This window comes from Canis lupus, chromosome 1 (assembly GCF_011100685.1).
Source record: "Canis lupus familiaris isolate Mischka breed German Shepherd chromosome 1, alternate assembly UU_Cfam_GSD_1.0, whole genome shotgun sequence".
Lineage (NCBI taxonomy): Eukaryota > Metazoa > Chordata > Mammalia > Carnivora > Canidae > Canis > Canis lupus.
This window is the reverse complement of record NC_049222.1, coordinates 36,300,564-36,328,128: the sequence shown is the minus strand read 5'-3', so window position 1 is coordinate 36,328,128 and position 27,565 is coordinate 36,300,564. Positions and strand designations below refer to the sequence as shown.

General features: G+C 37.9%; 1 protein-coding gene across 1 annotated transcript in view; it reads right to left on the bottom strand.

Annotated features, from left to right (window-relative positions):
- Nucleotides 1–27,565, bottom strand: part of UTRN (utrophin) — a 488,613-nt gene that overhangs the window by 130,051 nt on the left and 330,997 nt on the right. The window contains 2 exon segments of the mRNA NM_001012395.1: nucleotides 4,693–4,849; nucleotides 16,520–16,692. Of these exon segments, the coding sequence (NP_001012395.1) occupies nucleotides 4,693–4,849; nucleotides 16,520–16,692 (330 nt within the window).

Here is a 27,565-nt window from a genome sequence, read left to right as displayed (position 1 = left end):
TAGTAAGAAAGGTAAATAATTGCAGATAGCGTCACATCTTTAAATATTGCTCTACTAGTACTGAGGCATAGTGATTTGCCCTCATGGTAATAATTTATAGTGATTAGAAACATGATACTTGACAGTTGGCAAAGAAGTTTGCTTTTGACAAAATGTGACTATATTTGGAAATGGGGTCTTTAAAGAAGTAGTTAAGTAAAAATGAGGTCACTAGGATGGGTCATTAAGACTGATGTCCTTATAAAAGAGGGTATTTTGAGCGGCTTTAAAAACAGGTACAGAGGAAAGGCCATCTGAAGACACAGGGAAACGATAGCCACCCACAAGACAAGGAGAGAAGCCTCAGAAAAAAATCAACCCTGCAGACACCTTGATCTCGGACTTTGAACCTCCAGAACTGTGAGAAGATTAATTTCTTTTATGTCACTCAATCAATGGTGCTTTGTTATGGTGGCTCCCACAAACGATTACACACCTCCACAAACTCTACTTGGAAATCTCTTTCATGATTTATTTCTGGCGTAAGAGCCTGCTTAGTTTTCAGAGTTAAATATGAAACGGGTCAAAACATTAATAATATATGATATTAAGGCAGCCTATAGTTTTAGTTTAGTTTTTATCACTGATAAATTAGAAGGCAGACCATAATAGATCACAATAAAGTATCATATTCTAGAACCTATAATCAATACGAAACTCCACAAAGGATTATTCTAACAATGAGGGTGTAACAATGAGGTGAGAAACCACCTGGCCCCATACTCAGAGACTCAATCCCTGCTATTCATATAAACTTTCTAATATAAAACTCAAAGTACAGACTATTAAATGAAAACTATTGATAAGTCCTACTTACTGAACATCCTTCAGGATGAAGAACATCCTTCAACAGTAGTCAGGATTATGCACAATGTGCTAAGTGATGGCAACTGTGATAAAGATGTAACAGTAACCCAAAAGTCTACTAGAAGGCACTAAGACATTTAGAAATGTGCTCAACTATATCCAACTTACACTATTCCTCTCTCTCGGCCGCAACCAAGGGTATTGTGCATAGTTATAAGACTCAAAAGATAAAAGGAATGTGAAGATATCATTTTTCCAACTATACTAATCCCAGCCTATACCACCATCACCCTTCCTCCTCATAATCCCCATTTTGCCATCAGGGTCTCTCTCCTGGTCATGGTGATTTTACTGTCCCTGTAGCTAACCCAGCCTCTCAGCTCCTTATCCACTCCTCCCAAAGAACTGTGTTCTCCACCCTACCTGTGCAACTCACTCTCACAAAAAGACATTAGAAGTTGTCATTAACAATAAATGCATCCCTCCACAAACTCAATTTCTAGTATCCCTTCTCTGGCCACAACCAGCTTTCTTTATAGTTTGTACCCCTCCCCAGTTCCCCAATATGAATGATTTCTTAGCTCCACTGCTGTATCCCATTCATTGACTTCTAACATCATTTTATTGTCTGTCCCTCATCTCTGAGATCCTCATATCTTCCTTTACCCGGTCTCAATGTCACATGCATTCATTATTATAGGTCTCTTTTATTTCTGTAACTCCCTTGCCTCTCTCTTACTCCATTATATATGCTTGGTTCAATTCAACTTTTCAATGCACTCCTCATCTTCAGTAAAGCAACTCAACATGGGTGAAGAAAAACATTCACATTGGCCTTTCTCACTTTAAATTTATGAGCAGTGACCTCAAGTGGGCTCTCCAGAATGTCCTGTGGTCTTCTTGTACATTCCTAGTTTAACTCACCCATTTCTAGACTACATTTCCTGCCACTTCTCTCCCCCAAATCTCCAAATCGTCTTCCTTCTTCTCATCTTCAGTTGATGACCTTGCTCCTTATTTCATTGAGAAAGCAGAGGCAATCAAAAAGAGAATCTAATGATTGTCAAATGCAAATCTACAAACCTACCTTTCTGTTAGAACAGATGAACTCTTTATCCTCCTACCCAAGATCAACTGTTGCACTTTTACACTGGATCCCATCCCATCCCCTACCTGGTACTCTCCCACTTTACAAGATCATTCCCATTAGCAGAGAAACAAATTGAATTTGTCCTTCTCCTTATAAAACCATTATCTGATTCCACATTCTGTTTCCAGGTACTGCCCCCATTTGCTTAGTCCTAAAACCTTAGATTCCTGTCACTATAAGCCCTTCTCTTTCTCTTATATTCCACATATCCAATCCATTAGCACATCCTGTTGGTTCTTCCCAAATATATTCAGAAACCAGTTACTTCTACCTCCACCTTTATACCTTTGTTCAAGTCATCATTATCCCCCATTTAGATTACTGAAATACACTTCTGAACTCCTCTATAATTTATTCTTCATAATTTCACCTATAATTATTATATAATGTAAGTCATATCACAGCAGTATAATTATCAAAACCTTCAATGGTTTCCCATCTCACTTGGAGTAAAAGCCAAGTCCTTACAAAGGACTTTCAAGTATCTATGTGATTTAAGCCCCTTGCCCCTGCCTCTACCCCAACCTCACCTCCTACCTCTTATTTGGCTGAATTGTTTCAACAACACTGGTATCCATGCTATTCCTCAAATATGACTAGAACATGGAAATCTCTATAGCTCATGTGTTTCTGTCCCCTTTTCTGATGGTATCTTCCAAAGGGAGTAGCATTATTTACTGCATCACATTTACATTGGTTCTCTTCTCAAAAAACACCCCATTTATGGCACTTTTCTGACCTTCTCCACATAAAACATCACCTCTGCTGTTTATACTCTCCCATCCCTCTGTCTCCCCTTGACCTTGCTTTACCTTTTTCATGGCACTTATTACCATGGGACATATTATGTATTTATTGCTTGTCTAGTGTCTGTCTCTTACTACTTGCAATCTGGCAAGAGCTTTATTTTGTTCATTGACTCACCAATGCCTAGAATAGTGCCTGGTGCATATTACACACTCAATAAATATTTGCTGAATGAATGAACCAGTATTATCATCAGTATCATTATCAGCATTATCTTTATTATCTAAATGCCCAGGCCAAAATGGTTGGTGCAGAGCAACTGCATTCTAAGACTCTAAGTGAAACACGGTCTAAAATAGGCTGACCTTGCTGGTAGGAGGACTTAGGAAAAACATAGCCAGCACTTACTGGAAACACTGATGTGCACTTTACTTGCTAAGGCCAGAAGAGGAAAATCATTTCATGCCTCAAGAATTGAGGTTTTAACCAAAACTAGTTGAAGATGGTCACAAGCAGATTTTATTCCTTAACAGAGCACTTCTATTAGAAGAGCTTTGTATTATTCTATTTCATCACTGAATCCACAAAAAAGGTCTATGAATAATCAATAGAAGAAAAAGCTGAAAAAAAGGGAGAACTGTGATTTTCCTAAATCAGTGATTTAAAATCTTCTATCATGGTTTGCTGTTATTATTTTGCATGTTATATTCCACAGGGTTTTCTTTTTTCTTATCTTAGAACTATTTCTCTATCAGTTTCTTCTCAAGTAGAAAGAGAAAATTTACCCAAATGATAATTTGAATAACCTAGTCAACAGGGATCCAAAGTAAAATAAATTTCAAACTCTTATCATTTTGAAGCAAACTTATTACCTAGATGACCTCTTCCTTTCTTCCTTTAGAAGATGCATGCATTAGTGTTCATCACTTTTCCAAAGGAAACAGAATTCTAACATCATATTAAAATGTACAGATTTAGAAAGAGAACATGCATGTGAAGAGTAAAAAGTTGTATAACAATACAAGCCAATGTGTAGTACATAAGAAAATGGGCATGAAGGAATATTAAATAAACGAATGTAAAATTAATAAGTCAGACTCTAAATAACACAAAGACCTAAGACTTAATGTGTCAGTTTGGTAACATTTCAGCATATCTACTTCTCAGAGTAAAAATACAAATTTGCATAGAGACAGAAATTTGAGCAGAATAAAAATGTAACTCAAAAAAAGGTCTAAGTCTAGAAAAATAAAACCTATAAAATGATCTAAATACTCACCCTCACTTGCTTTAAGACTTTATTCTATACTCTACTTCTATAGGTCCTTATTTTTTTTACTTCCATTTATTATGAACACAATAGTTTGTAATTCTTTTTAACTATGCCTTCTGAATTTAAGACTTACAGTAAAAAAATTCTGCAATAGAATATATTAATATTTTAAAATCTATTTAGAAAGTTAGATAAATGTCATGAAACATTAAAAGCAGTACAAGGCTTTAGAGATCTGTAATCTTTGGGAAAAAAATTAATTAAATACGAAGAGACTAATTAATTACAAACAAATGGAAGCAATGCATGCAACTTAAATTAAGTGTCTAAATACTGACAATTAGAAACAGCAGGTAGAGGGACACCTGGGTTGGCTTCAGCTCAGGTTCAACTCTTGGTTTCAGCTCAGGACATGATCTCGGGGTCATGGGACCAAATCCTGCAACAGGCTCCATGCTCAGCAGAGGTCTGCTTAAGCATTCTCTCCCTCTCCTTCTGCCCTCCCCACCCCCTTTCAAATAAATAAATTAAATCTATAAATAAAAGAAATGGGGGGTTGGGAGTGAAATTCTGTGCTGATTGCTTCAACTCAGATATTAATCTTAAATTTTGAGTATTTACTTTGCCAAAATAAAAAAAAAATAGGAAAGGTCCCCACCATATGAAGTCAACTTACTTTACAGTGATCATACTGGAGCTGTAAGGCTGGGACATCCCCTCCAATGGGCATTTGATTTTGAAGCTCTTCATCTTTAATATTCAGCCATTTGATCAGTTCTTCTAAGGATGTCAGCAACCTGTTCCACTTCTCAGCACTGGCCTCCAAATGGGCCCTGTTGAGAGACAGCACTGACCACATTTAGAAACTTGAACTGTGTTAAAAAAAATTATATATCTTCCCTTAGGCTCATAATCTTGTATGACCAACTAATGTTCACATCCAAGAGAGCCGGACTCTTTTTTAATAAAAAGAAATCAAGGCACCTGGGTGGCTTAGTGGTTGAGCATCTGCCTTTGTCTCAGGATGTGATCCCAGGGTTCTGGGATCAAGTCCTACATCAGGCTCCCCGCAGGGACCTTGCTTCTCCCTCAGCATATGTCTCTGCCTCTCCCTCTGTGTCTCTCATGAATAAATAAATAAAATCTTTTAAAAAATATAAAATAAATGAAAAAGAAAAGATCCTGTAAGAAACAGTTAATTTGAAGATGAAATATGCAGATATGCTGGTAATATCTATCAAAATTTACAATAGGTAACTACACTCCACAAAAGCATAAATATGAGGCTTTCAAGAATGTCTGTGATAAAATATGAGATTATAAAAGCAAATTTCAGTAGCTTATGTAAGTGTATATACATACTCAAATATAATTTTTTCTCCTTTCATCCATATACATGAAGAAAGAGGGGTAGAGAGAGGAAAAGAAGCAACTATATGCATATAACATGTTTAGAAAGATACATACTAGATGGGGTAACTACAGAAAACACAGTAAATAATTACTAATATCTTAATTTCCCTTAGAACTCAATAAATTACTGAAAGCAGAATATCACCAGCATTCACCTCAAAGTTGGGAAGCAATCACCCATTGCTCAGCTAGAACGCTATTTGGCTTCAAGCTGATTGGTGTCCAGTGACAAATGTCTACTGGGAATACAAACAACTGGGCAAAAACCATTGATTACAGTACTTCATACTCTGGTTTAAAGGTGAGGTCTTTTTCAGTAACAATTTCTGCTTTTAGAACAGAAAAGTATCTTCAGATTCTTAAATTATGAACTTTATAATCAGGAAACCATGCTTCAGAAATACAATTTTATCTGATGAAGATTCCAATAAGAGTAAAAGCTCTTGAGAATAGAAATGAAAATAAAAGCACAAATCTGGGGCCCTAAAGAAAGGGCACATACCCAGCCTCAAGCCTACACTTCATGACTTCATGGGCTGGAATTGAAAGGAGAGATCAGATCAATAACTCCATGCACTGCAAGAGTCAGTGTTTACCTAACCCTGTACCACCCCAGTGGGCAGATGGTGAATGTGGACTTAAGTGTGCTTGATCTTTCAGAATGAGAGGTGGAGGGATGATGGAAACAGATCTTAGGTTTGTTACACACTGGCTTCCAAAGACTAAAGCCAATGATGGCAAAAGATGATTCATTTGGGGCAACCTCAGGTGCAAGAAACCTCTGTTGTCCAGGCTTCACATCCTCTCAGTTAGCTGTGACCTTGACATTGGCATTAGGATCCCCTCTTCCACAAAACTGCTCCTCCTCTGAGTAATAGACGAATCAACAAGGGACAGCCACTACTGTCCCTCAGCCCTATCAACGGAGCTGATAGCTCCACTATAGTTAATTCAAACAAGTATTTTTCCATTGAGCACATTAGGTGGTATTCCAGCAATAGACATTCAACAATATCCTAAGTCCTTGTTTAAGAGTTCATAATGCTCTCAGAGGAACGATTTGATCTCTAGTTCATAAAATAATGACCATGGTCTATCAGCCAATATTCTTGGCTAAAATAAATAAATAAATAAAAATGGAGTTCTGCATATCTCTAAAATACCACATACTAGCATTTAGTCACATACAAAAGGCCAGTTGTCCTGCAATCTATTTATAGCTCCATTGTCAGCTGGCTAATATAAAACAAACTATTCAAACCCTAAAATTCTATGTCTTATTCAAAAGAACTCAATATGAAATAATAAAAAATAATTTGTAAATACAGAAAGAAGTTTGAGGTATTTTATAATTCTTTGAGAATTGTACAATTAAAAAGTTTGTTATATTCTCTAGCATTTATAATCTTTTCTATTCACTCTACAGGTGCTATGACTGACCTCACTTTACAAAATTTTGCTTTAATGAGATCCAGATTCTGCCTGAGTGCCAGCTTTTCTGTGTTCATATTGATTAATTTTAGGCCAAATATATAATTACCTATCTGTGATAAACAGTAATTTTACTTGTCACAGAGCAGAACCAAATAATTTCAATTATATTAACTGAAAACTCTGCCGGTTACAAATTATTTTGCCATAAATATATTCCACTAAGGTGCTGCAATTTCTCTCTAGTATTTTTTTAAATATTTTATTTATTTATTAATGAGAGACACACACACACAGAGAGAGAGAGAGAGGCAGCGACACAGGCAGAGGGAGAAACAGGCTCCATGCAGAAAGCCTGATGCAGGACTGGATCTCGGGTCTCCACAATCATGTCCTGGGGTGAAGGGGGCGCTAAACCGCTGAGCCACCTGGGCTGCCCTCTTTCTAATATTTTTAAATGCAAAAAAGAATGACATCAGAGGCCTTTAGTCGATCAAGATGCGCTTGAGTGTCTGTGTGCAAAACATTTAGGCATATACCCTGACCTCCTTTTTTAGATTATTTGATCCTGCTTCTTCAGTATCTGCAGTTTGACTCTAATCAATAACTAAATCGGACGTTACATTCCTTTGAAATCCAGTTACAGACACTCATCCAGTGAAGAGCATGCAAATTTTTCCCCAATGTAATTAACTCTTTCGACTGCATAAAATAATGAAATTGATCACTGAAATCTACTGCATTCAGCACCTGAAGGACTCTATGTTCATAAAGATGAAGACAATGCTTTTTATAGAGAGTACTGAAGTGACTTGGAAATAAATGAGATAATACTAGTGTCCGTACTTCTCTGCATCTTCCTTCTTCCAACATAAAAAGCAAGCTGATGTGCCAGAGTCATTGCCTGGAAAATCTGTTCTGGTTATTCTCCAATAGATTCTGTGTGTTCAGTGGATTACTACCATATGCCCAAATACATGCATGCTTCCATAGTAGCCTTCAGTGTTCTCGTTTCAATTCAATTCTTTCATCTTTTAAGATGAAAGCCTTTTCTTGGGCACCGGGTTGAATGCTTTGCACGTAGAAAACTTAAAGTTGTTTTTGGTGTACTGTACTTTCTCAGTTTTACTCTAAACATTTTAAAGCTTTCCCTTCCCCACAACTACGGATGACCAGTCAGTCATCAAATTTTCAGAATCTTATAAACGTTTTTCTTTTTTTTTAAATATTTTATTTATTTATTCATGAGACACACAGACACAGAGGCAGAGACATAGGTTGAGGATCCTGGGATCATGACCTGGACTCAACAACTGGCCTTTTGTATGTGACTAAATGCTAGTATGTGGTATTTTAGAGATATGCAGAACTTCATTTTTATTTATTTATTTTTTTTTTAGCCAAGAATATTGGCTGATAGACCATGGTCATTATTTTATGAACTAGAGATCAAATCGTTCCTCTGAGAGCATTATGAACTCTTAAACAAGGACTTAGGATATTGTTGAATGTCTATTGCTGGAATACCACCTAATGTGCTCAATGGAAAAATACTTGTTGAGTGCAGACACTCAACCACTGAGCCACCCAGGTGCCCTACCTTAAAACATTTCTTTAACTCCTATCTGCGGGCACTCACATTCTGCATAACTGACTTATTAGCCTAATTCTCACTTGTTTCAGTTTATTCATTGGGTGCTTGACATGTGCAAAACTAGAGGTACCTTCACTGAATGTATCAACTTAGGATGATGTCTACTACAGAACAGGGTTTACACAAGTTAGCTCTCATTACACTGAATCGTTTATTTTACAAGTCTCTAAACATTTTTAAGTAACCAACTATTTTTAAAAATATATAATGTGGGGGATCCCTGGGTGGCGCAGCGGTTTAGCGCCTGCCTTTGGCCCAGGGCGCGATCCTGGAGACCCGGGATCGAATCCCACGTCGGGCTCCCGATGCATGGAGCCTGCTTCTCCCTCTGCCTGTGTCTCTGCCTCTCTCTCTCTCTCTCTCTCTGTGACTATCATAAGTAAATTAAAAATTTTTAAAAAATTAAAAAAATATATATAATGTGAAAACTTCTTAGAAGGTAAGGATCCACACAAATGATACTCTACCATTCAAATATAATATGGAGGAAACGCTAAATTAATATGTGTTTTTAAATCACAAAAGCCTTGGGGCACCTGGATGGCTCAGCAGGTTAAATGTCCCACTCTTGATTTCAGCTCAGGTCATGACTGATCTCAGGGCTATGAGATTGAGCCCTGAGTCAAGCTGAGAGTGGAGCCTGCTGGAGACTCTCTCTCACCCTCTCCTTCTGCCCTGTCCCTGCTCACAATCTCTATCTAAAATCAATCAATCACAAAATCCTCTACTTTTCAATGTTTCTTCAAAGAAGTCTTTATTCCTTCTCCCAATGTATAGATATGAAAACAGAGAACAAACAGTATGAGTAAGCAGGGGCATTTATAAAAATAAAATCTAGCTTTCCATTTATTCACTACAGACGTCTATGGAGCACTCGCACTGATACCAGGCACTACATGATTTCAGAAATAAAAAGTCCTGGGGTCAGATTAGGAGAAAGACAAGTTAGCCAAATATACTCTGATATAAGAAATTTAACAACAGTTCTCTGCAGGAACCACAATTCGGAGAAGAAAAAAACTTGCTCAAGGACAGAATTTGGGATTCAAACTGAAGTCTAAACTGTTTCCACTTCACTGCTTTCATTATGGACAGCATTTAAAGAGGCCAGAAAAAACTGTCCAGACATATTTATAGACAAGTGAAGATACATTTGCAAAGTAGGTCTACCAAAGAATACAATGACCCAAATTAAGGGGAACAAATACATACTATCCTCTATCATGTAAGGAACACACATAAGTAAATGTCCAATTTGGCATTTTTATGACAAATGAAATTTATTTTTAATTTGTGGTAAAACCCATAGATTATAAATCTAGTTATAATGAAAGACAATACCCTTATTAGTGCAAGAATAACCAGTTACAGTAGGAGTTATTCTTGCTCCGAGAAAGGGAGTTAAGATGACTAGGAGAAAAAAGGAATTCAGTCTGTGTTGAAAAGAACACCAAAGCTATGTTTCCAATATGGCAGCCACCAACAACATGTAGCGATTTCCATTTAAGCTGAAGTTAATTAAATAAAATTTGAAATTCATATTATCAGTTGCACTACCCACATTTCAAGCACTCAATATGCCACATGTGGCTAGTGGCCATCACACTGAACAGTATAGAGACAGAACACTTCCACTTTCTCAGAAAGTTCTATCAGAAAGTGCTGAACTAGATGGGAAAAAAGAAAGAAGAGAGGAACAGAATCTTTCTCTGTTCGACTTGAGATAAGGAAATTTTAGTAGTTTTACAATATGGTTAGCAAAATCAACTGGCTAAAGCTAAAAGTGGTGTCAATGACATTGTAAGATGTGATAACATTAGATGTAATCATGATGTTAAAGGTTAATCTTCTCTCAGGGCTCTTAAAAGGGTTCCCTGAATTTTTAAGAGGCTCATAAAAGAAAGGAAAGATAGAATTTTATCTTTGAACTCTGTTTTCATTAGAGTTGACAATTTCACTGGCCTTTGAAACCATATGTTAATAAGAATCTATATTAAACATCATTAAGCTGATAAGTGGATATTTAATTAACATAGTCCTAAATTAAATAAATCTAACATAAAAAGTTAAGCCATGTCATTCATATTACTGAATTTATTTCCGATCACATTTTTCCAGAGAGTAAAAAATATTGTCAAATTCCCTAAGAGGCTATCTTCTAGCTGACATTTCAAATCATTAGCTATTGTCTCTTCTATCAGTCTAAGTGAAATATATACTTGTGAGTATAATTTGTAGATTGCAAAGAATATTTCGCACACTGGACTTCAGTATTTAAAAGTCTAATCAAAGTTATCCAAAAGGAGTGCAAAATAATATTTAAGATATGAACCCAAGGTACTGAGCCACAGATTATTACACAGTGGTCCAATGACCACACCATAGTCAAAGGAAGTAATGTCTGTAAAGCACTTTCTGTAGGTCCGGCATATGAATATTCAATAAATATTAGCTGTTATTGTAATCTTTGGCAGACATTCTCTCTCTAAAAATGATGATAAATTAGAGGCAATGCTCCCTGCCATGACAACATTGACTTTAACACAATTACAGCACAATCTGAAATACAGAATGCACAGAAGGGACGTATAACCTGTCCATAGTGGCACAGCTGCTGAGTGGCAAAGCCGGTTTCTGAACCTAGGCAGTACAGCTCCATAGCATTAACACTACTAAACACCATCCTGTACCACTGCTCTTTGAGGTATGCTTCCTATATGAGGGCCTATTGCTGAGTATAATAAACTGTTTTATCTTTCTTTTAATTAAGATATTATTACCACATAACATTCTATCACTTTCAGGTGGACAACACAATGATTCAATATAGGTGTGTATTGCCAAATGATCACCACAATATGTCTAGTTAATATCCATCACCACATAGAGTTACAAATTGATATATATTTGTATAAAGAAGTATACATATTTTATAAATACCCAAATAAGAATGAATGTTAAGATAATTTGTTTTGCCCATTTTTTGAAGTTAATAATGAAGAATGTATCACTCACTTATTTAGTGAAGCATATCTGATCTATATGAAAACATACACAAGAGATGCCTGAGTGGCTCAGCGGTTTGGCACCTGCCTTTGGCCCAGGGTGTGATCCTGGAGTCCCAGGATTGAGTCCCACATCAGGCTCTCTGCATGGAGCCTGCTTCTCTCTCTGCCTGTGTCTCTGCCTCTCTCTCTCTCTCTCTCTCTCTCTCTCATGAATAAATAAATAAATCTTAAAAAAAAACATACACAAGTCAATACAGGTATAGATCTAGGCTTCCAGTTCTTATACATTTATAATGCTGTTATGTGTCATAACATAGTTACAGCAATGTGTTGTCTCTCGCTTCTTCCCTTTATAACAGTTATTTGAGAAAATGAGACTATGTAGACTAGTTCTGTTTCCACTTCTCCACTTCCCATTCTGACCTTTGGTTCCTCTGAAATCAGATTTTCACCTCAACCAAATCTCTGTCCCAGCAGTCACCAAAGCTCTTCCCATTGCGCCTGGCCTCTGTCATCCTGATCTTGCTGTACCTCCTGAGGGGCTGGTACCACCAACCACACCTCTCCCTTGGAAAAACCTTCTTCTCTCAGCTCTTGACAACACTCCTGGTTCTCCTCTCCTCAGAGCCACCCACTTCTCAGGTTCCTTTGCTGGCTTTCCTTTCCTTCACCTATTCCTGATATAATAGGGTTTCCTGGGATTCTTTGCTGTGCCCTCTTGCCTACTCACAGTGCCTTGCCTGCCACCTCCATCTAGGTACTCCTCATCTCACTATTTCTTTATGTGGCCTACAGCTCTCTTTCAAAGAGATGTCCATCCAATGGCTACTGGCAATTTGTTTCTAGATATCTCACTTAGTGTCTCAATAACGTGAACTGAGTACTTATGTCTTTCCATTCCTGGATACTGAAGAGATCTGTTAGCAGCTCTCCTTGTCTTCGGAACTACACTATTGAATAAAGCATCCTCCATGGGCATGTGGGAGGGATCTTTCCAAAGCTCACATTTAATCATGTCACCTAAGAGTTTTCAAATTCTATTACTAGAGGAATTAACATGGTGCACACAGCTGTTCCATGAGTGTGTCTCACCTCTCCACCTTTTTTTCTGGCCACAATCTTTCCCCTCCATACCCACAGAAAACTCTAGTCTCAGACAGATTGAACTTCTTCACTATTCTGTGAAAACAGTATTATGTCAAGCCTCCTATTTACATGTCCTTCTCCAGGGTTTACAGTCCATCTGGAGAATATACACCCTTTGAGGCTCAGCTTAGTGAATGGCTCTTTCATGAAGCCTTTGATAATCATCTGAAGAGAAAGTAACCACCCTTCATTGAACCCACCTTAACCTGGATAGACCTGTGAGCCTGCTAGGACAGGCAGCATGTCTTGTTTATTATTTGCAATGCCTTAAACACAGAAGTTTGTTCTTATTAACTGCTTGAATAAATGCCTGAATCTCCAGAGGTCGGTAATGAGGCTAAAAATTCTTTTAATTCTAATCACATTAATCACACACTTTACGAACCAATTAACATTCAGGAAGGGGGAAAAGAGAGAGAGAGAGAGAGGGAAACAAATCATGAGAGACTCTTAACTCTAGAGAACAAATTGGGGATTGATGGAGCGAGGGAGGTGGGGGATGGGATAGGTTATGAGTACTAAGGGGAGCATGGGGAGCCCATGATGAGCACTGGGTGTTATATGTAAAGGATGAGCCACTGAACTCTACTTCTGAACCAAGACTGAATTGCATATGAACTAACTAGAATTTAAATTTAAAAAATTTTAAACTTAAAAAACACACACTTTGGGCAGCCCTGGTGGTGCAGCGGTTTGGTGCCGCCTGCAGCCTGGGGTGTGATCCTGGAGACCTGGGATCGAGTCCCAAGTCAGGCTCCCTGCATGGAGCGTGCTTCTCCCTCTGCCTGTGTCTCTGCCTCTCTCTCTGTGTCTCTCATGAATAAATAAATAAAATCTTAAACACACACACACACACACACACTTTACTGGAATATGTGATCTATCTTGATGTAGAAATCTACCAGCAAAAGTTTACTCTCCCATATTCTAAAAATAATATTAATTTATTTATTAGATAATATTGCAACAGGGTGCCTGGGTGGCTCAGTCAGGTAAGCATTTGCCTTGGGCTCAGGTCATGATTCCAGGGTCCTGGGATAGAGTCCAGTGTTGGCCTCCACACTCAGTGGGAGACCTGCTTCTCCTTCTCCCTCTGCTGCTTCCCCTGCTTGTGCTCTGTGTCAAATAAATGAATAAATCTTTTTTTTTTAAGATACTATTGCAAGTTTATGAGATTTTTCTTTTCAGGTCAGAAAAAAATGTGACTTGATTGGCTTAGGAATAGCATCTGTGGAAGATCAAAGATGTTTTTTGTCTGTAGCTTTCCATTTGGAATTATCTCTTTATGATGTAAGCCTTCAATAAACTCTCCTTCCTACAGAATTCATCCTCCAAAGTATCAAAATTCCAGCACCACACACACAATCCTTCCCAGGGCCAACACTGTAACTTTTTACTTGTTAGATCAGATGTTGGTTTTGCTAGGACCTCAGTGAATGTTTTTCACTGAATTAACATTTTAAATCACTTTATTTATTTTTATTTCTGAGGAACAGAAAGTTACAACTCAATGGGATTTGGCCAGTTGAAATTTCAATCCTTTAATTTTTTTAAGATTTTATTTATTTATTCATGAGACAGAGAGAGAGAAAGGCAGAGGGAGAAGCTGGCCCCCTGTGAGGAGCCTGTTGTGGACTTGATCCCAGGACCCCAGGATCACGACCTGAGCCAAAGGCAGATGCTCAACCACAGAGCCACCCAGGCATCCCTTGATATTTCATTCTTAAAATAAGCATAAGTATATTCTCTCACTATGCAATACTCCTAAATTTTCCTCTCATCAAAAAAAGTAGTTGGCTGATGTTGACATAATTTCCAAGAGGATCTTTACAAAGGGGCTGCCATGGTCATGATAAATTACCCCCTTCCCTTAAGGGTAAAAAGAAGTGTGAATCTCCCTCTACGAGATGCCAAAGAATAAAACCTTTCAGGACACCTCTTTAGAAAGAAATTTTTTTTAAAGTTTATTCACAATAAATAATCACGAAAGATTTCTACTCTCTAGATGCTGATTCTACAAAATCCAGAAGCCAGATGAAGCAGATCCACTGAGCCCCTTTATATTTAAACAAAAACAAAAACAAACTAGATACTATATTAGACAACCTTTATGTAGGTGAAGGAACTACCAGATTATCCCATTCAATCTTCACAGCAATCCTATGGATTAAATATTTATATCTTGATTGTGTGAATGAGAAAGCTATAGCTCAGGGAAACTGAGGGACTTGTCTAAGATCAGTAAGTAAACAGCAAAGTCAAAGAATCCAACTTACGATCATTTTGTTTAAGGTTGTACACTTTTCAATACATCATACAGTTTCTGAACCTTAAAAGAAACTGACCCAGATGTAAGATCTGGGTCTTTCTTTGTGTTTTTGTTGCTTGTTTAGGTTTTATTTATTTGAGAGAAAGGGAAAGAGAGTCTGTGAGCAGAAGGAGGGAGAGGGACAAGCAAACTCTGAGCTGAGCACAGAACCCAATGCACAGCTCCATCTCACAACCCTGAGATCATGACCTGAGCTGAAATCAAGAGTCAGATGCTCAACCAACTGAACCACCCAGGTACTCCAAGATCTAGGTCTTTCTACCAGCATTCCTCTTTAGGATCTTTTTTTAAAAAATATATTCTATTTATTTATTCATGAGAGACCCAGAAAGAGGCAAAGACACAGGCAGAAGGAGAAGCATGCTCAGGACCCCGGGATCACGCCCTGAGCCAAAGGTAGATGCTCAACCACTGAGCCACCAAGGTGCCCCCCTCTTTTTGATCTTTGCTCAGTAGCACCTTCTCAGTTTCCTGTAAACTCATATCCATTGGGTACTGTTCACCATCTATTAAATGTAATTCTAAACTTTTAATAGCATTAATAATTGTCACCCTTGGTAGTTTTTCAGGGTCATTTCCTAGCCAGCACTCTGGTCCTCAAATTCACCCTGATTTAATTTTACTCTCTCCAAAGGGAGACATGAATCATAAGTTTTCTATGTCAGTGTCCATGAACAATATTTAATCTCTATAAATATATTTACCAATTGATATACAAATAGCATGACGAAGCAAAACAACTACGGCCAAGAGTCAGAAAGATCTAGGTTCAAATCCTGGCTTGGCACTTGTTAGCTCAAAAACTTGGCAAGTTCCCATTATTCATTAAGCTTCTGTTTCCTCATGTAAGGAAGGATGTTACTATTCACCTAATGGGAGATTTTGAGTACTAAGTAATGTCTGTAAAGATGTTAACAGAGTACTTGGTCAAGGTAAACACTCAATAACCAGCAGGTGTTGGTAAAATTATTTTTCTTAGTTTCAGATTTAAAATAAGATGTGTGGGCACGTAGGGTGGCTCAGTTGATTAAACATCTGCCTTCGGCTCAGGTCACGATCCTGGGGTCCTGGGATGGAGTCCTATTTAGGGCTCCCTGCTCAGTGGGGAGTCTGCCTCTCCCTCCCCATCTGCCTCTCCCGAGCTCATGTTCTCTTGAGGGCTCTCTTTCTCAAATAAATAAATACAATCTTAAAAAAATATATGATGTTTAAATTTGTGAACAGTCAATATTTGGCAGGAGGCCCCGTATATGAATGGAGCTAAAACTGCAGCTTTAAAAAAAATTTTGCATTTATATCTTTTTTGTTAAGGTTTTAAGTAATCTCTGCACCAATGTGAGGCTCGAACTCACAAGCCTGAGAGCTAGAGCTGCATGTTCTTTCAACTGAGCCAGGCAGGCACCTCTGCGTTTAAATTTCAGAAAGTAGCATGATGGTAAGACTTCCAGTTCTCTTTCCGATACACGAAAATCATAAAATATCCCTCCCCCACCAGTTTTGTTTCACTATTGACTGTTCTGACCTGATGCTGGCAGATTTGGCTTTTAGGTCATTCCATCTTTGGTTCATATCATCCAGGCGATGCTGAAGCATAGTAGCCTCTTCAGAATTTCCCAAAGCTTTTACCATCTTCTGCCTATTTCCATCAATGCTTTTAAATATGTCATTATGTGCATCAATTTCTGCCTGGATGTCCTAAAGAGAAAAGAGCAGAGACAATGTAAATGTTAGATATTAGTACCAACACTACCTTGGGGTTGCTATCTAGAACTTTATTTTTTTCTATTCTACAAATGAGGTTTTCTGTTTTTATTTTTTATTTTTTTTTGGTTTTTTGTTTTTAAATCAAAACAGTTAAATTCATCTTAAATGATAACAAATTCAAGTGTGTCCACAATTCTTATGTTGAAAATAATAGTCTTCAAATCTTCAGTATATTGATTTTCCATTTCTTAAAAAGGGAATGTATTAGAATCTAAATTTAATGGGTCAGATGATGTTAGTATTTCATTTTTTTTTTAGAAGACTTTATTTAGTTATATGAGAGAGAGCATGAGCAGGGGTGAGAGGTGGGGAGTGGGCAGAGACAAAGAAAGAAGCAGGCTCCCCAGCTAAAGCAGGGAGCTTGATATGGTGATTGACCCCAGGGCTCCAAGAACCTGACCTAAACTGAAGGCAGAATTAATCGACTGAGCCACCTAGGCACCACAAATGTTAGTATTTCAGATTCATGAGAAATTTTTGAAATTTTACATAATTATTATTGCCAAATCACTGATTCCTGCTTAATACCCAGATTCTTTCTCCCCTTTGTAAGTGGGGAAAACTGCCCTCAAAGTATCAAAGTATGATGTTTTACAGGAATATTACATAATTTTACTTGTCGGGTTTGTTTTTCTTTTTTTTTTTACATTTGGACAAATTTAATAGTTTGTCCTTCCAATCTAATAAAATTTATTCCTAAACTTTTAAAAGAAATTATTTAACACTACATCTGAAACTAATGATGTACCACATGTTGGTTAACAGAATTCAAGTTAAAAAAAAAAGAACATTTTCATAAAAATGTTTACCCTCATTAAGAACTAAAAACTTATGACAAAATAATATTTGTCCTGTTAAATAGAAAAAAATTTTTTCTAAAGTGAATTTTACTATAAAATAAGACTTGTTATAAATTAAAAATAAAGAATGGTTTGGACTTTGAAGACGTATTTTGGCAATCTGTATCAAAAGCCTTAATATTGTTGAAATCACCTATCCTACAAGATTTATGTATAAACACATTTATCACATTAATTGTTTTTAAAGTAAAATACTAGAAACTATCATAATACTTTAATGGTATATAATATTAAGTTTAAAAGTGAAGGATACAAAACTATACATTATGATGTTTATTTAAGATAGGTGTTTAAATTAGCATATGTTTTTATATATCATTGTATATACATACATCCAAAAACTGTACAAAATATCAAAATAGTATAATATCTATACAAAAAAATTAAAGGACATTTTTGTTTCCTCTTAAGATTTTATTTATTTATTTGAGAGTGAGAGAGCATAAGCAGGGGGGAGCAGCAGAGGGAGAAGGAAAAGACTTCCCACTGAGCAGGGACCTCAGTCCCAGGACCCTGGGATCATGACCTGAGCCAAAGGTTTACCTGCAAAGTGTGATTTGGGTACACACATAATTGGTGTTCACCACCAAACAAAAACTCAGGAGTTTGATGACTCTTGTGCATTTCCCTAGCACCTCTATCCCACAGACTGCAAAGCAGACACCAACAGGGGAACAGGGGACAGAGCCAGGTCCTGATTCAAGGTACTCAGGCTGGACATTATGCATGGAAAATGGCAATCTCAATATAATTTCAGTTTGGGATGCTTCAAATAGAAATTCTCGGTGAAAAAGAAAAAGGTAAGTAAAATTGTATTGAAAGGTTCTTTGGTGTCATCATCTGAACCTAGTCCTTATTCTTTAGGATGTAACTGTTCTATTTTTGTGTTCTGAAATGCATTTTAAGACATCTAAAGAGATATATAAAAAGATCAATGATTTTAGGTTCATGTTGTACATATGCACGATAACCATCTTTCTTAAGAAGCTCAACAATAGGGGTGCTGGGTGGCTCAGTCGGTTAAGCATCTGCCTTCAACTCTGGTCATGATCCTAGAATCCTGGAATTGAGCCTTGCAAGTGGCTCCCTGCTCATAGGAGAGTCAGCTTCTTCCTATCTCTCTGCCCCTCCCCCCATCTGTGCTCCCGCATGCTCTCTCTAAAATAAAGAAATAAAATCTTAACAAAAAGAAGCTCAATGACACCATGAGCAAGGCATCTCTTTGCTCTCTAATGCCAACATGAATCTGCACTCAAATTTCCTGTACAGGTTCCTAATCATTATTAATGAACTACACCCCAAATCACAGGGAAACTTCCAACTACTTACTTCCTGAAGTAGCCTGACATATTTGCTTCCTTTCATAGTCAAGAGAAGTAGGAAGACAGAAGTATATTAACATCCATAAACACTTTTTAAGCTTCATGGAAGTATCCTACAACATCAGGAAATCTGGTTACCAAGAGTATAGACCAAATTTGGCTCCTGATATCCAATCAAGTGATGCCTTTTCCAACCCGGCCACAAAGACAAATGGAGTACAACAGAGCACCATCACTGGCCAGTCATGATTGTAGGTATTTCTATCAGGACTTGGTTAAGAAAACTACCAAACATCATATATGCATATTTCAGTATGTGAAAAACCCTTTCACACATGAGCCTCCACAAAAGTTAGGAAGAAGATCAACAACCAGAAAATGATCAGAGAAAAGGAAATCAGCCTACATTATTTTGTTTTATGTAACTAAAATTGGGTGGCATATTTACTTGGCCAAATATATTAAAAGCTCCTAAAGTCAGAAAAATCATCTTAATATTTCTTCTGTATTCTTCACAGTCTCTGCTACACAGAATGAGCCTAGAGTAAAACAGATAGGTAGATAGATAAATGTATAAATGCATGAATGAAAATATCAAGTTCATCTTGACTGACATATTAACCACTATAATGCCAAGGAAAATCAGACAATTACACAATTGGAAGGGAGTGCAGTAATCATTTTGTTTAATCTCTTCATTAAAAAAATTTAATATGGGAACCTAAACCTACAATTATTTAGAAGCTTGCAGTGCAAAACCCTGCCTAATCTTTCACTGGAAATTTAGAATTATATGGAGTTAATGAATTACGTTCCTTCATAGATGATTGTACAATGATACACTGGTTTTAAAATCAAGATGCCAGCACAGGAGTCTGTTAGATCATGACCCTGATGTAGCACACCAAATGCTAAAATAAATTGAAATTCCATGAAGGAGAGTTTACTCTCACTGCATAGCTGAGGGACTTGCCCTAATAATGCTCACCTCTGTCACCTGTAACCCATTCTGAACATTAAGCAGCACAAAATAGTTATTGATAATTAGTTATGGGAATGTAATCCATGCAGAAGCACAAAGCAATGCTCTCCCAAGCATTTAACATAAGCCAGTCATGTGCAGAGAGAGGCCAAAGCAAAGTATTCAAGCAGTTGAACTAACATTTAAAAACAAGACAAAGGGGTATGTAAGGATTCAATTGAAACATACCTTCTAAGAATATAAGCATAATGTAGAAGGTTAGGAGAAGCCAGGGGTTAGGATAAAAGGACTATATAGGAAAACACCATCAAATGCATAAGCTGTACACTGTCAGCACAGCCTTCCAGAAGATAGCTACAAATCTCACAGAGATTCACTGATAAGTCTCTTGTGCACAACACCCACTGCCCAGGTCAAAATTAACCTCATAAATAAAGGAAAATATGTATTTGCTTGCTTATTTAATAACTGATATTTCCATACCAATTTTGCCCCTAACTGGACATTTCTCTAATTACCTAACCTACAGAGATATTATATGCTGACACTTTACAATGTAAGTCACATACATTTTACTTTTTTTAAGACTTTATTTATTTATTTATTTGAGAAAGAGAGTGGAGGGGGGGGCGCAAGGGGGACTACATGAGTGGGGAGAGAGAATGAGAGAAGCAGGCTCCTCCCTGAGCAGGGAGCCTGACATGGGGCTCAATCCCAGGACCCTGAGATCATGACCTGAGCTGAAGAGAGACATGTTAACTGACTGAACCACCCAGGTGCCCCAATTTTACTTCTTTCTAATGTTCTATAATCAATAGTGGCTATAACCATGTGAGCAAAAAAACTGGGTTATAATAAGCAGAACTGCTTGAACCCTCTGCTAGGAAACAGAGATTAAGAATATAGTACCATTAGAATTCAGCAACTGAATTGGTGCTGGAATATATTCAACGTCTTCAGAACTTGTTCACATAATTTTGGTTTATTTTTGCATGGCATATTTACCTAACCCTACATGGCCACAGCAATGTTTTCTCTGAAGGAGTCCTAACCCCTTTCCTGAAGGTGAAGAAGTAAGGTCAGCAACGACTTCCCTACCGTATCCAAAGGCTCGGGCTAAATCAACAAAGTTAACCATTAGGGGAAAAGAAATCCACTGTTCCTTTCAAAAACAAGACTGGAATTCAGAGACAGTATGGGATTGATTAACAGGAGCTCAGTGGGATTGTTGCCAGAGATTTAGGTTTTGAAAAGGAGGAATCATAACTTTTTTGTAACAAGTCAGATATTACCCAAAAATAATATAACAACCAAATAACATCATGAGAGGTCATTATATGATATGTAAATATGCTTTGGGGCTTTTGTGAAGCCTCTGGGATGGTAATTGCAATTAACTATTCAACTAATTATTATGATTAATTTCAATAAACTATTCAATTAATTATTTATAAGCTACATTTTCATTCAACAACTAATCTCATAGATTTTAATCACTCTATTAATAATTATGGAATCACATTTGACAGACAACAGAAAGTAATATTACCTGGTCTACAGCAGCATTTGTTAAATAAGAAACCAATGCCAGTAATGCCTTTTCCCATTATCTATGATTACAAAAATGTTAGACAACAGGGTCGAAAAAAAGTTAAATTACTAAGTGGAACAGGCTCACAATTAACTGCCCTTCCAAGATAATTTGAACAAGCCAACTTGCAATGATAAAGAATCAATAAACAAAATATGGTTTAAATTTCAACACACCAAACACTGCTCTTAATCAAAGTATCTTTCATAACCAAAAAGTGTTCCAAATCCTTGAATCTATACCAGTTGTTACTGAAACATATTAAAATCCTAGTGAATTAAAACACAATGGCCTCCCTCCTTAACTGAGCAGGTTTGATCGACATGAACACAAGTTTCTTAGGAGCAGTTATTAAATGCTTTGTGTAGCCATATTACTGCCCCACCTTAATTCCCCCAAATCAGACAACAGAATCAAAACTGAACAGGTCTGAAAACCCAAAGATAATGACATGTTAAATGTTTAAAACTATAATCCCAGAGCACCCAACTCTCACCTCCTGATCTGTCCTATTGCTCAGAAAGATGTTTCTTTCTCCATATGCATTCACCTCAAAACCATTAACCTCAAACCCATCTTTTAAGTCCCAGTTTAAATGTAATTTCTGCAGTATAGATTCTCTGCACCTGGGTTAGATTAGGGCTACCTGTTACCGTCATAGCTCCCTCTACATTTGCTGCATGACACACTTGTAGTAAGAGATTTTCCCTGTTTAAAGTCTGTATCTGCCCCTTACGCCATTAAGTTCAATGGGGGGAATGCCTATCTTATCCCCTACTCCATCCCTGAACTCAGCCCAATGCCTGGTACAAACTCTACACCTCATAAATATTTGCTAACTGTTGAACAAATGAATAGACCTTGAAATTGGAAGTTTACTGTGTCTTCAAGTACACATTTGTTTGAATATTAAACATTGCAAATTGGGCAGTAAAATATAGCTTCAAATTATAATTTTTAAAAGTACTCATCCTGAAGGAGGTAAATGCCATAAAGCAAATTTATCATTGAGTGCTTTCTTTCTATCACTATGGGAAGTCACCTTCCCCATAGGGTTCAGCAAGAGAGTAGTATTACTCAGACACAGACATATGCACATGCACACATATCCCCCCCAATTAAAAAACTGTCATTACCATTAATCACCTAGCAGCAGAACTGCATAAATTAATAAAAAGACATCAGTCTCTCAAAATGTCAACGAGCTACAACTGTCCATTACTCTATCCTCTGTGACTACTAAATAAATGGAATAGACAGTACACAATGCAAATGGCTCAAGTGTGACAGTATATTAGGCACTGAAGCCATCAGATACCTCCTTTTACTTAGTACTTTCAAGGAGAAAATTAATTCACTAAAATCAAGGTGACACTAACACCAACTCATAGGATTTCAGAGAGGTATGTTGGTACACCAGCTTTCTATGTCAAGTCAACTGTAAGTTTGGCCAGAGTAATCAATCACGCTGTGCACATGGTCACAGTGCTCACCCCTCATCACTTGGTTTAATGAAAAGGGTCTGCTTGCTGGCAGGCACATCTTGCCACAAGGTCATCCTCCCTTGGTAAGAAGTTCCAGTCTCAACCTCCTCTTTACCACCAGTCTGGGATACAGGTGGTTTCTGTCAGCTGGGATTTCCTGATCCTTGGTGAGCTGTCACCTTGAGGGAGTAGTAGAGAACATCTCTTGCCTTCTGGATTTCCAGGGATATTCAGCATTGCCTTTTCTGGCTCTAAGAGATTAGGAATGAGTACAAGTATAATTTGTCCACCCTGCCTATGCTGGAAAACCAATCCTGGTTATCACCCATTTTGAGACTAGATAACAAAATCACAGACTGCAATCATGTGCCAATCATTCATGTTTATACAGATTTCCAATATAAATCACAAAACCACTGGATGTCTCTGAAATTCAAAAATGTCAATCGGAATACTCCCTTTCAATTTGTCTCACAAGTCAATTGCTGTCTTGAAGTTATGGTGAAGGTCTGCAGTCATTTGGAAATTTCAATTACTGAGCAGTTTATAATTTTTCAGATTAACCATCACTGGAAGACCCACCATATCCCAACTTTGGACCCTTGTGTTCTTACAGCCTGAAGTGGCTTCAGGAGCACAGCAAAATTACCTTTTTTGCTATGACAACCTAAATCTCAGACTGCAGAATTTCAACTACTGACATGAGAAGTGTTAAATCACTATGGTCAGTATTCTCTCAAGAAGCAGATCACTAATACTGAGGAAAAGACAGGTCTAAGGGAACTGAAAGTAAAAGAACTAAGGAAAAATCTGTTATTCAGCTTCTGAAGGTATCATATGGCTTTTGCATTACAGCAGAAGGCCTTGGTCCTTGCTTAAAAATGGCATTATTGCTTTCAGAGCTGGGGGAAGGTAGGCAGTTGTATTTGAGAAGTGTGAGGTAGTGGCACCTTTCCATAACACCAGTTTTCCTGGCAATGAATCAATGTAGCAAAGGCTATACTATATGGGACAGCTTTTGTGAAAATACACAAAGGATTTTTAAAAAAATACCTGACGTGGAGAAAAAATATATTCATGTACAACTTCCTACAAAAGAAATATGGCAAAGAGAGTAACTCTCAAACAGATTTTTATAAAAGCGTCTCTAAAACATAAACATATACGGAGAACTTCAGATTGTGAATGGCAACAGGATTGTTTCTTTGAATTTGCCTCTGTCTCAAAAAAAAAAAATCTCAAATCAAGCCTTTGATAGGAATAAGCCAGCAGACTTCTTTTACTGTCAATTCAACTACTAAAGTAAGAATAAGAAATAGGCAGATAGTAAGGTCTGGGAGTTAAAAGAGGAAATATATTAATATGACCAGAACTTGTAACTGCCAATAAAATGGCCAGAAGACCGGGCAGGTTAATAACCTCTGGTATCTGACCTAGGCTTTTAAGACTAATAGCAGCAATTACAATACAAAAGTCCAGCTATTGCCCACAATTACTGCCTCTTAGGGGGTCTAAGTAATGAATTATTCATGCAACATATGCCCTATACCTTTTTAGGAAGAAACAGACAAATCTATACAAACCAAGCTAACAGATCTCTTGATGGTCATAAAGTTTGTCACCTGCTGTTCCCAGATGCCATAAAAAAGATATTCTCTGCCTCCTCTGCCCCTTTTAAATGGTGACCAAGTGGGAACCATCCCCACTCTAAGGAATTTAGGTGCTTAACAACATATTAAAGTGAGAGATCAAAGTGCGTCCTGTGTTACAATCCTTATTACTACAGTTGGGGTGCAGGAGAGATGGGGGAGGGGGGAGCTTCCAGCCAGAAGAAGCTACATTCTTCTTTATCCATAGTCTTCCCACTACACTGTTTCTATCACCAGGAGGGAAGCAATAAGTGCAATTGTTCTGGAAAAACTTCTAAATTTTTCAGATGACATGGTTTTATGCCTTTTTCCTCTGGCAATTGTAGTTTCGTAAGAAAAAGCCCATTATTCCTTTAATGACTCAATACAGTCTTGCTTACTTGTAACGAACCACAGGGTTTTCACGGTGAAGCCACCGAGCACAACTTTAACAACTGATAATTGATTTATGCACACAGTGCAATTACTTCACTTCTTTCTTTTTCTTTAAAGACTGGAAGTTGAAAGAAGATAAGTGCTTGGCATCCAAAGGCTAGGGAAGGGCAGGAGCCCATAAGCAGCACGTTGAGGTTTTCTGTTTTGTTTAACTATAAATGTAAGGTAGCTTTGGCAGGCTGGGCTCAATCCTAGAGTGTGCCAAGAACTTTCCTATGGAAAAAAAGAACTAAGTGCAAAATTAATGATCCAAGCGTTAAAGCTTCACAGTGCATGCAAGCACTCCACATATAAAACAAGACACTCATAAATGAAAAGAAAATGTTTAAGATCGGATGTGCCCTTGTCACTGGGAGGCATCTTCTTCCTACTCAGAACTGAATCTTCAGAAAGCAGGCTGGGAAAGGCAGAGCTCCTCCGACTGCAGGGAGAGAAGCCTGATGGGCTATGGAAAACAGAACCCATGCCTGATGAAGTCAGACTTTGGCATGAAAACCCAGTGTTGTTGCTGTTTTTTTTTTTTTTTCTTTCCAAAATAACTTTCAATTAAATTACCAGTCGACTTGAGTACAAAGGATCACTTCTGATGTGGAATTCTAACACTGACAGGCATCATGAGAAGCCCTCCTGACCAAAGGAAAGAATTGCGAATTTGCTCTTTAGTTGGAAAAAAAAAAAAAAAAGGTAAAAGAGGATATCAAATCAAATATGCCTTAGGAATTAAATAATCAAAGAGTCAAGAGAAGATCTGCCATGTAAATGCACAGTTAAAAAAAAAAAACAGACAAGGAAGGGGGGAAAAAGTACATTCATGAAGTCCACTTTCTGCATACCTTTTCAAATTTTGTCAGCAATTCCCGTAAGCTGAAGTTCAAACCAATCATCGTCCAGTAGCCCTTGAAGCCTACATCTTTCCAGCGAACTTCCTTCAGATAACAGCTTTTAACTTCTAAAATCCGTATCTTTTCTGGCTATACTTTAAAATCCTTTGTAAAATCCTTGACAAGCCTTGCCTTTGAGCTATGGTCCATGAGCAGCAGCATTTGCGCGGGGACATGTTAGCCACCCCACCGTGGGTCCGTCTTCTCATGGACTTCGGGGTTCGCAAGGAATAGACCTGCTTCTATAATTCCAGGTAGCTGTGTTCCACGAGGCTGGCATGGTCTCCTGTTGCTCTGGGAAGTCCAGGATTCCCTCCTGCTCACCTCACTAATGACCTGCAGCCCACAACTGTTTTCTCCTGAGCCCCAAGCTTAAGAGTTTGGTCTCAATTACACAGAGCAAAAAAGAAGCTATATCCTGGAAACTTGCATGAGAGAAGGCAAAAAAAAAAAAAAAAAAGAAAGAAAGAAAAGAAGGGAAAAAAAAAAGGCCAAGTATTACCAACTTCCTCCATTCAGACTGGTTTCAGAAAGAAAAAGGAGGAAAACAAAATCCTGGGTAAGAAGCCAGTTTGCAAAGAGCATGGCTTGTGTAGTAGTCCGAACAGCAAGGAGTGTACTCTTCTCGTCTGAAGAAACACCCAAACACGGGACAAGAGGCCACGGCTTGCTCTCCCAGACACCGCAGCCGGCGTCGCTATGGCAACCACCAAGCTAGTTTCACTCCATTTCCCTAGGTCAGGCTCTGCCTAAGGGATGCTGTCAGTGCAACAGAACTAAGTAGTTTGGAAAGTTGTTCTAGCTGTTCAGTCCGGAGAAAAGTTCCAGCGGCAGAGCTCACGGGCCCCTCTGCAGGGTCTGCAGGCCCGGGAGGGCGGCGGGAGGCGGCTCCCCTGCTCCCCTGCTCTCCTCGCTGATCTGACAGGAGTGTGGTAATCCCCTTCTCTTTCCAGCAGTTGTTTATTATTTTAATCAGCATCCTCCCTTCCACCACCCTTCACGCAGTTCGAAGTGAAGCTCACTCCCACTTCCTGGAGGCCTCCCTTCCCCAAACTGCCATGCGGTATCTCTCAGATGCTCTCAGTCCAGAATAGATGGTGGGATGCATGCTCCGCTTCGGAGCCCACCCATAAAAATCAAAGGGTGTGTGTGTGTGTGCAAACAGCACAAAACACCAAGAAAAATGTGTGTGATTGGTTGTACTATTTCTAAAAAGGTTTTATTGGTAAAGTGATGGGGAAAAGAACTTTAAAGGAAAGTTTATCTCACTGATACAATGAAAACACAGTCAGGCTCTTTTCATGTGGAACATCTGCTTATTTCTGAAATAAAACTTAAGTGAAAATACCCAAAACGTAAGAGCCAGTTACATTTTAATATTAAATTTTGATGTTATATTATTACTGCCACTCACAGAAACACTTCCACGAACTTTTAAGTGTAATTGCTTTAAAGGGAAAAGTTCAATCCAAATGATATATTCTCGGCACTGATGTTATGGACATCATTCCAAGGCAAAAATGTGGTTTTGCTTTTGCGTTACATAGCTATTTAGTAGGCCAATAAAAGTCTGACAGATATGTCCATATGAAACATACTT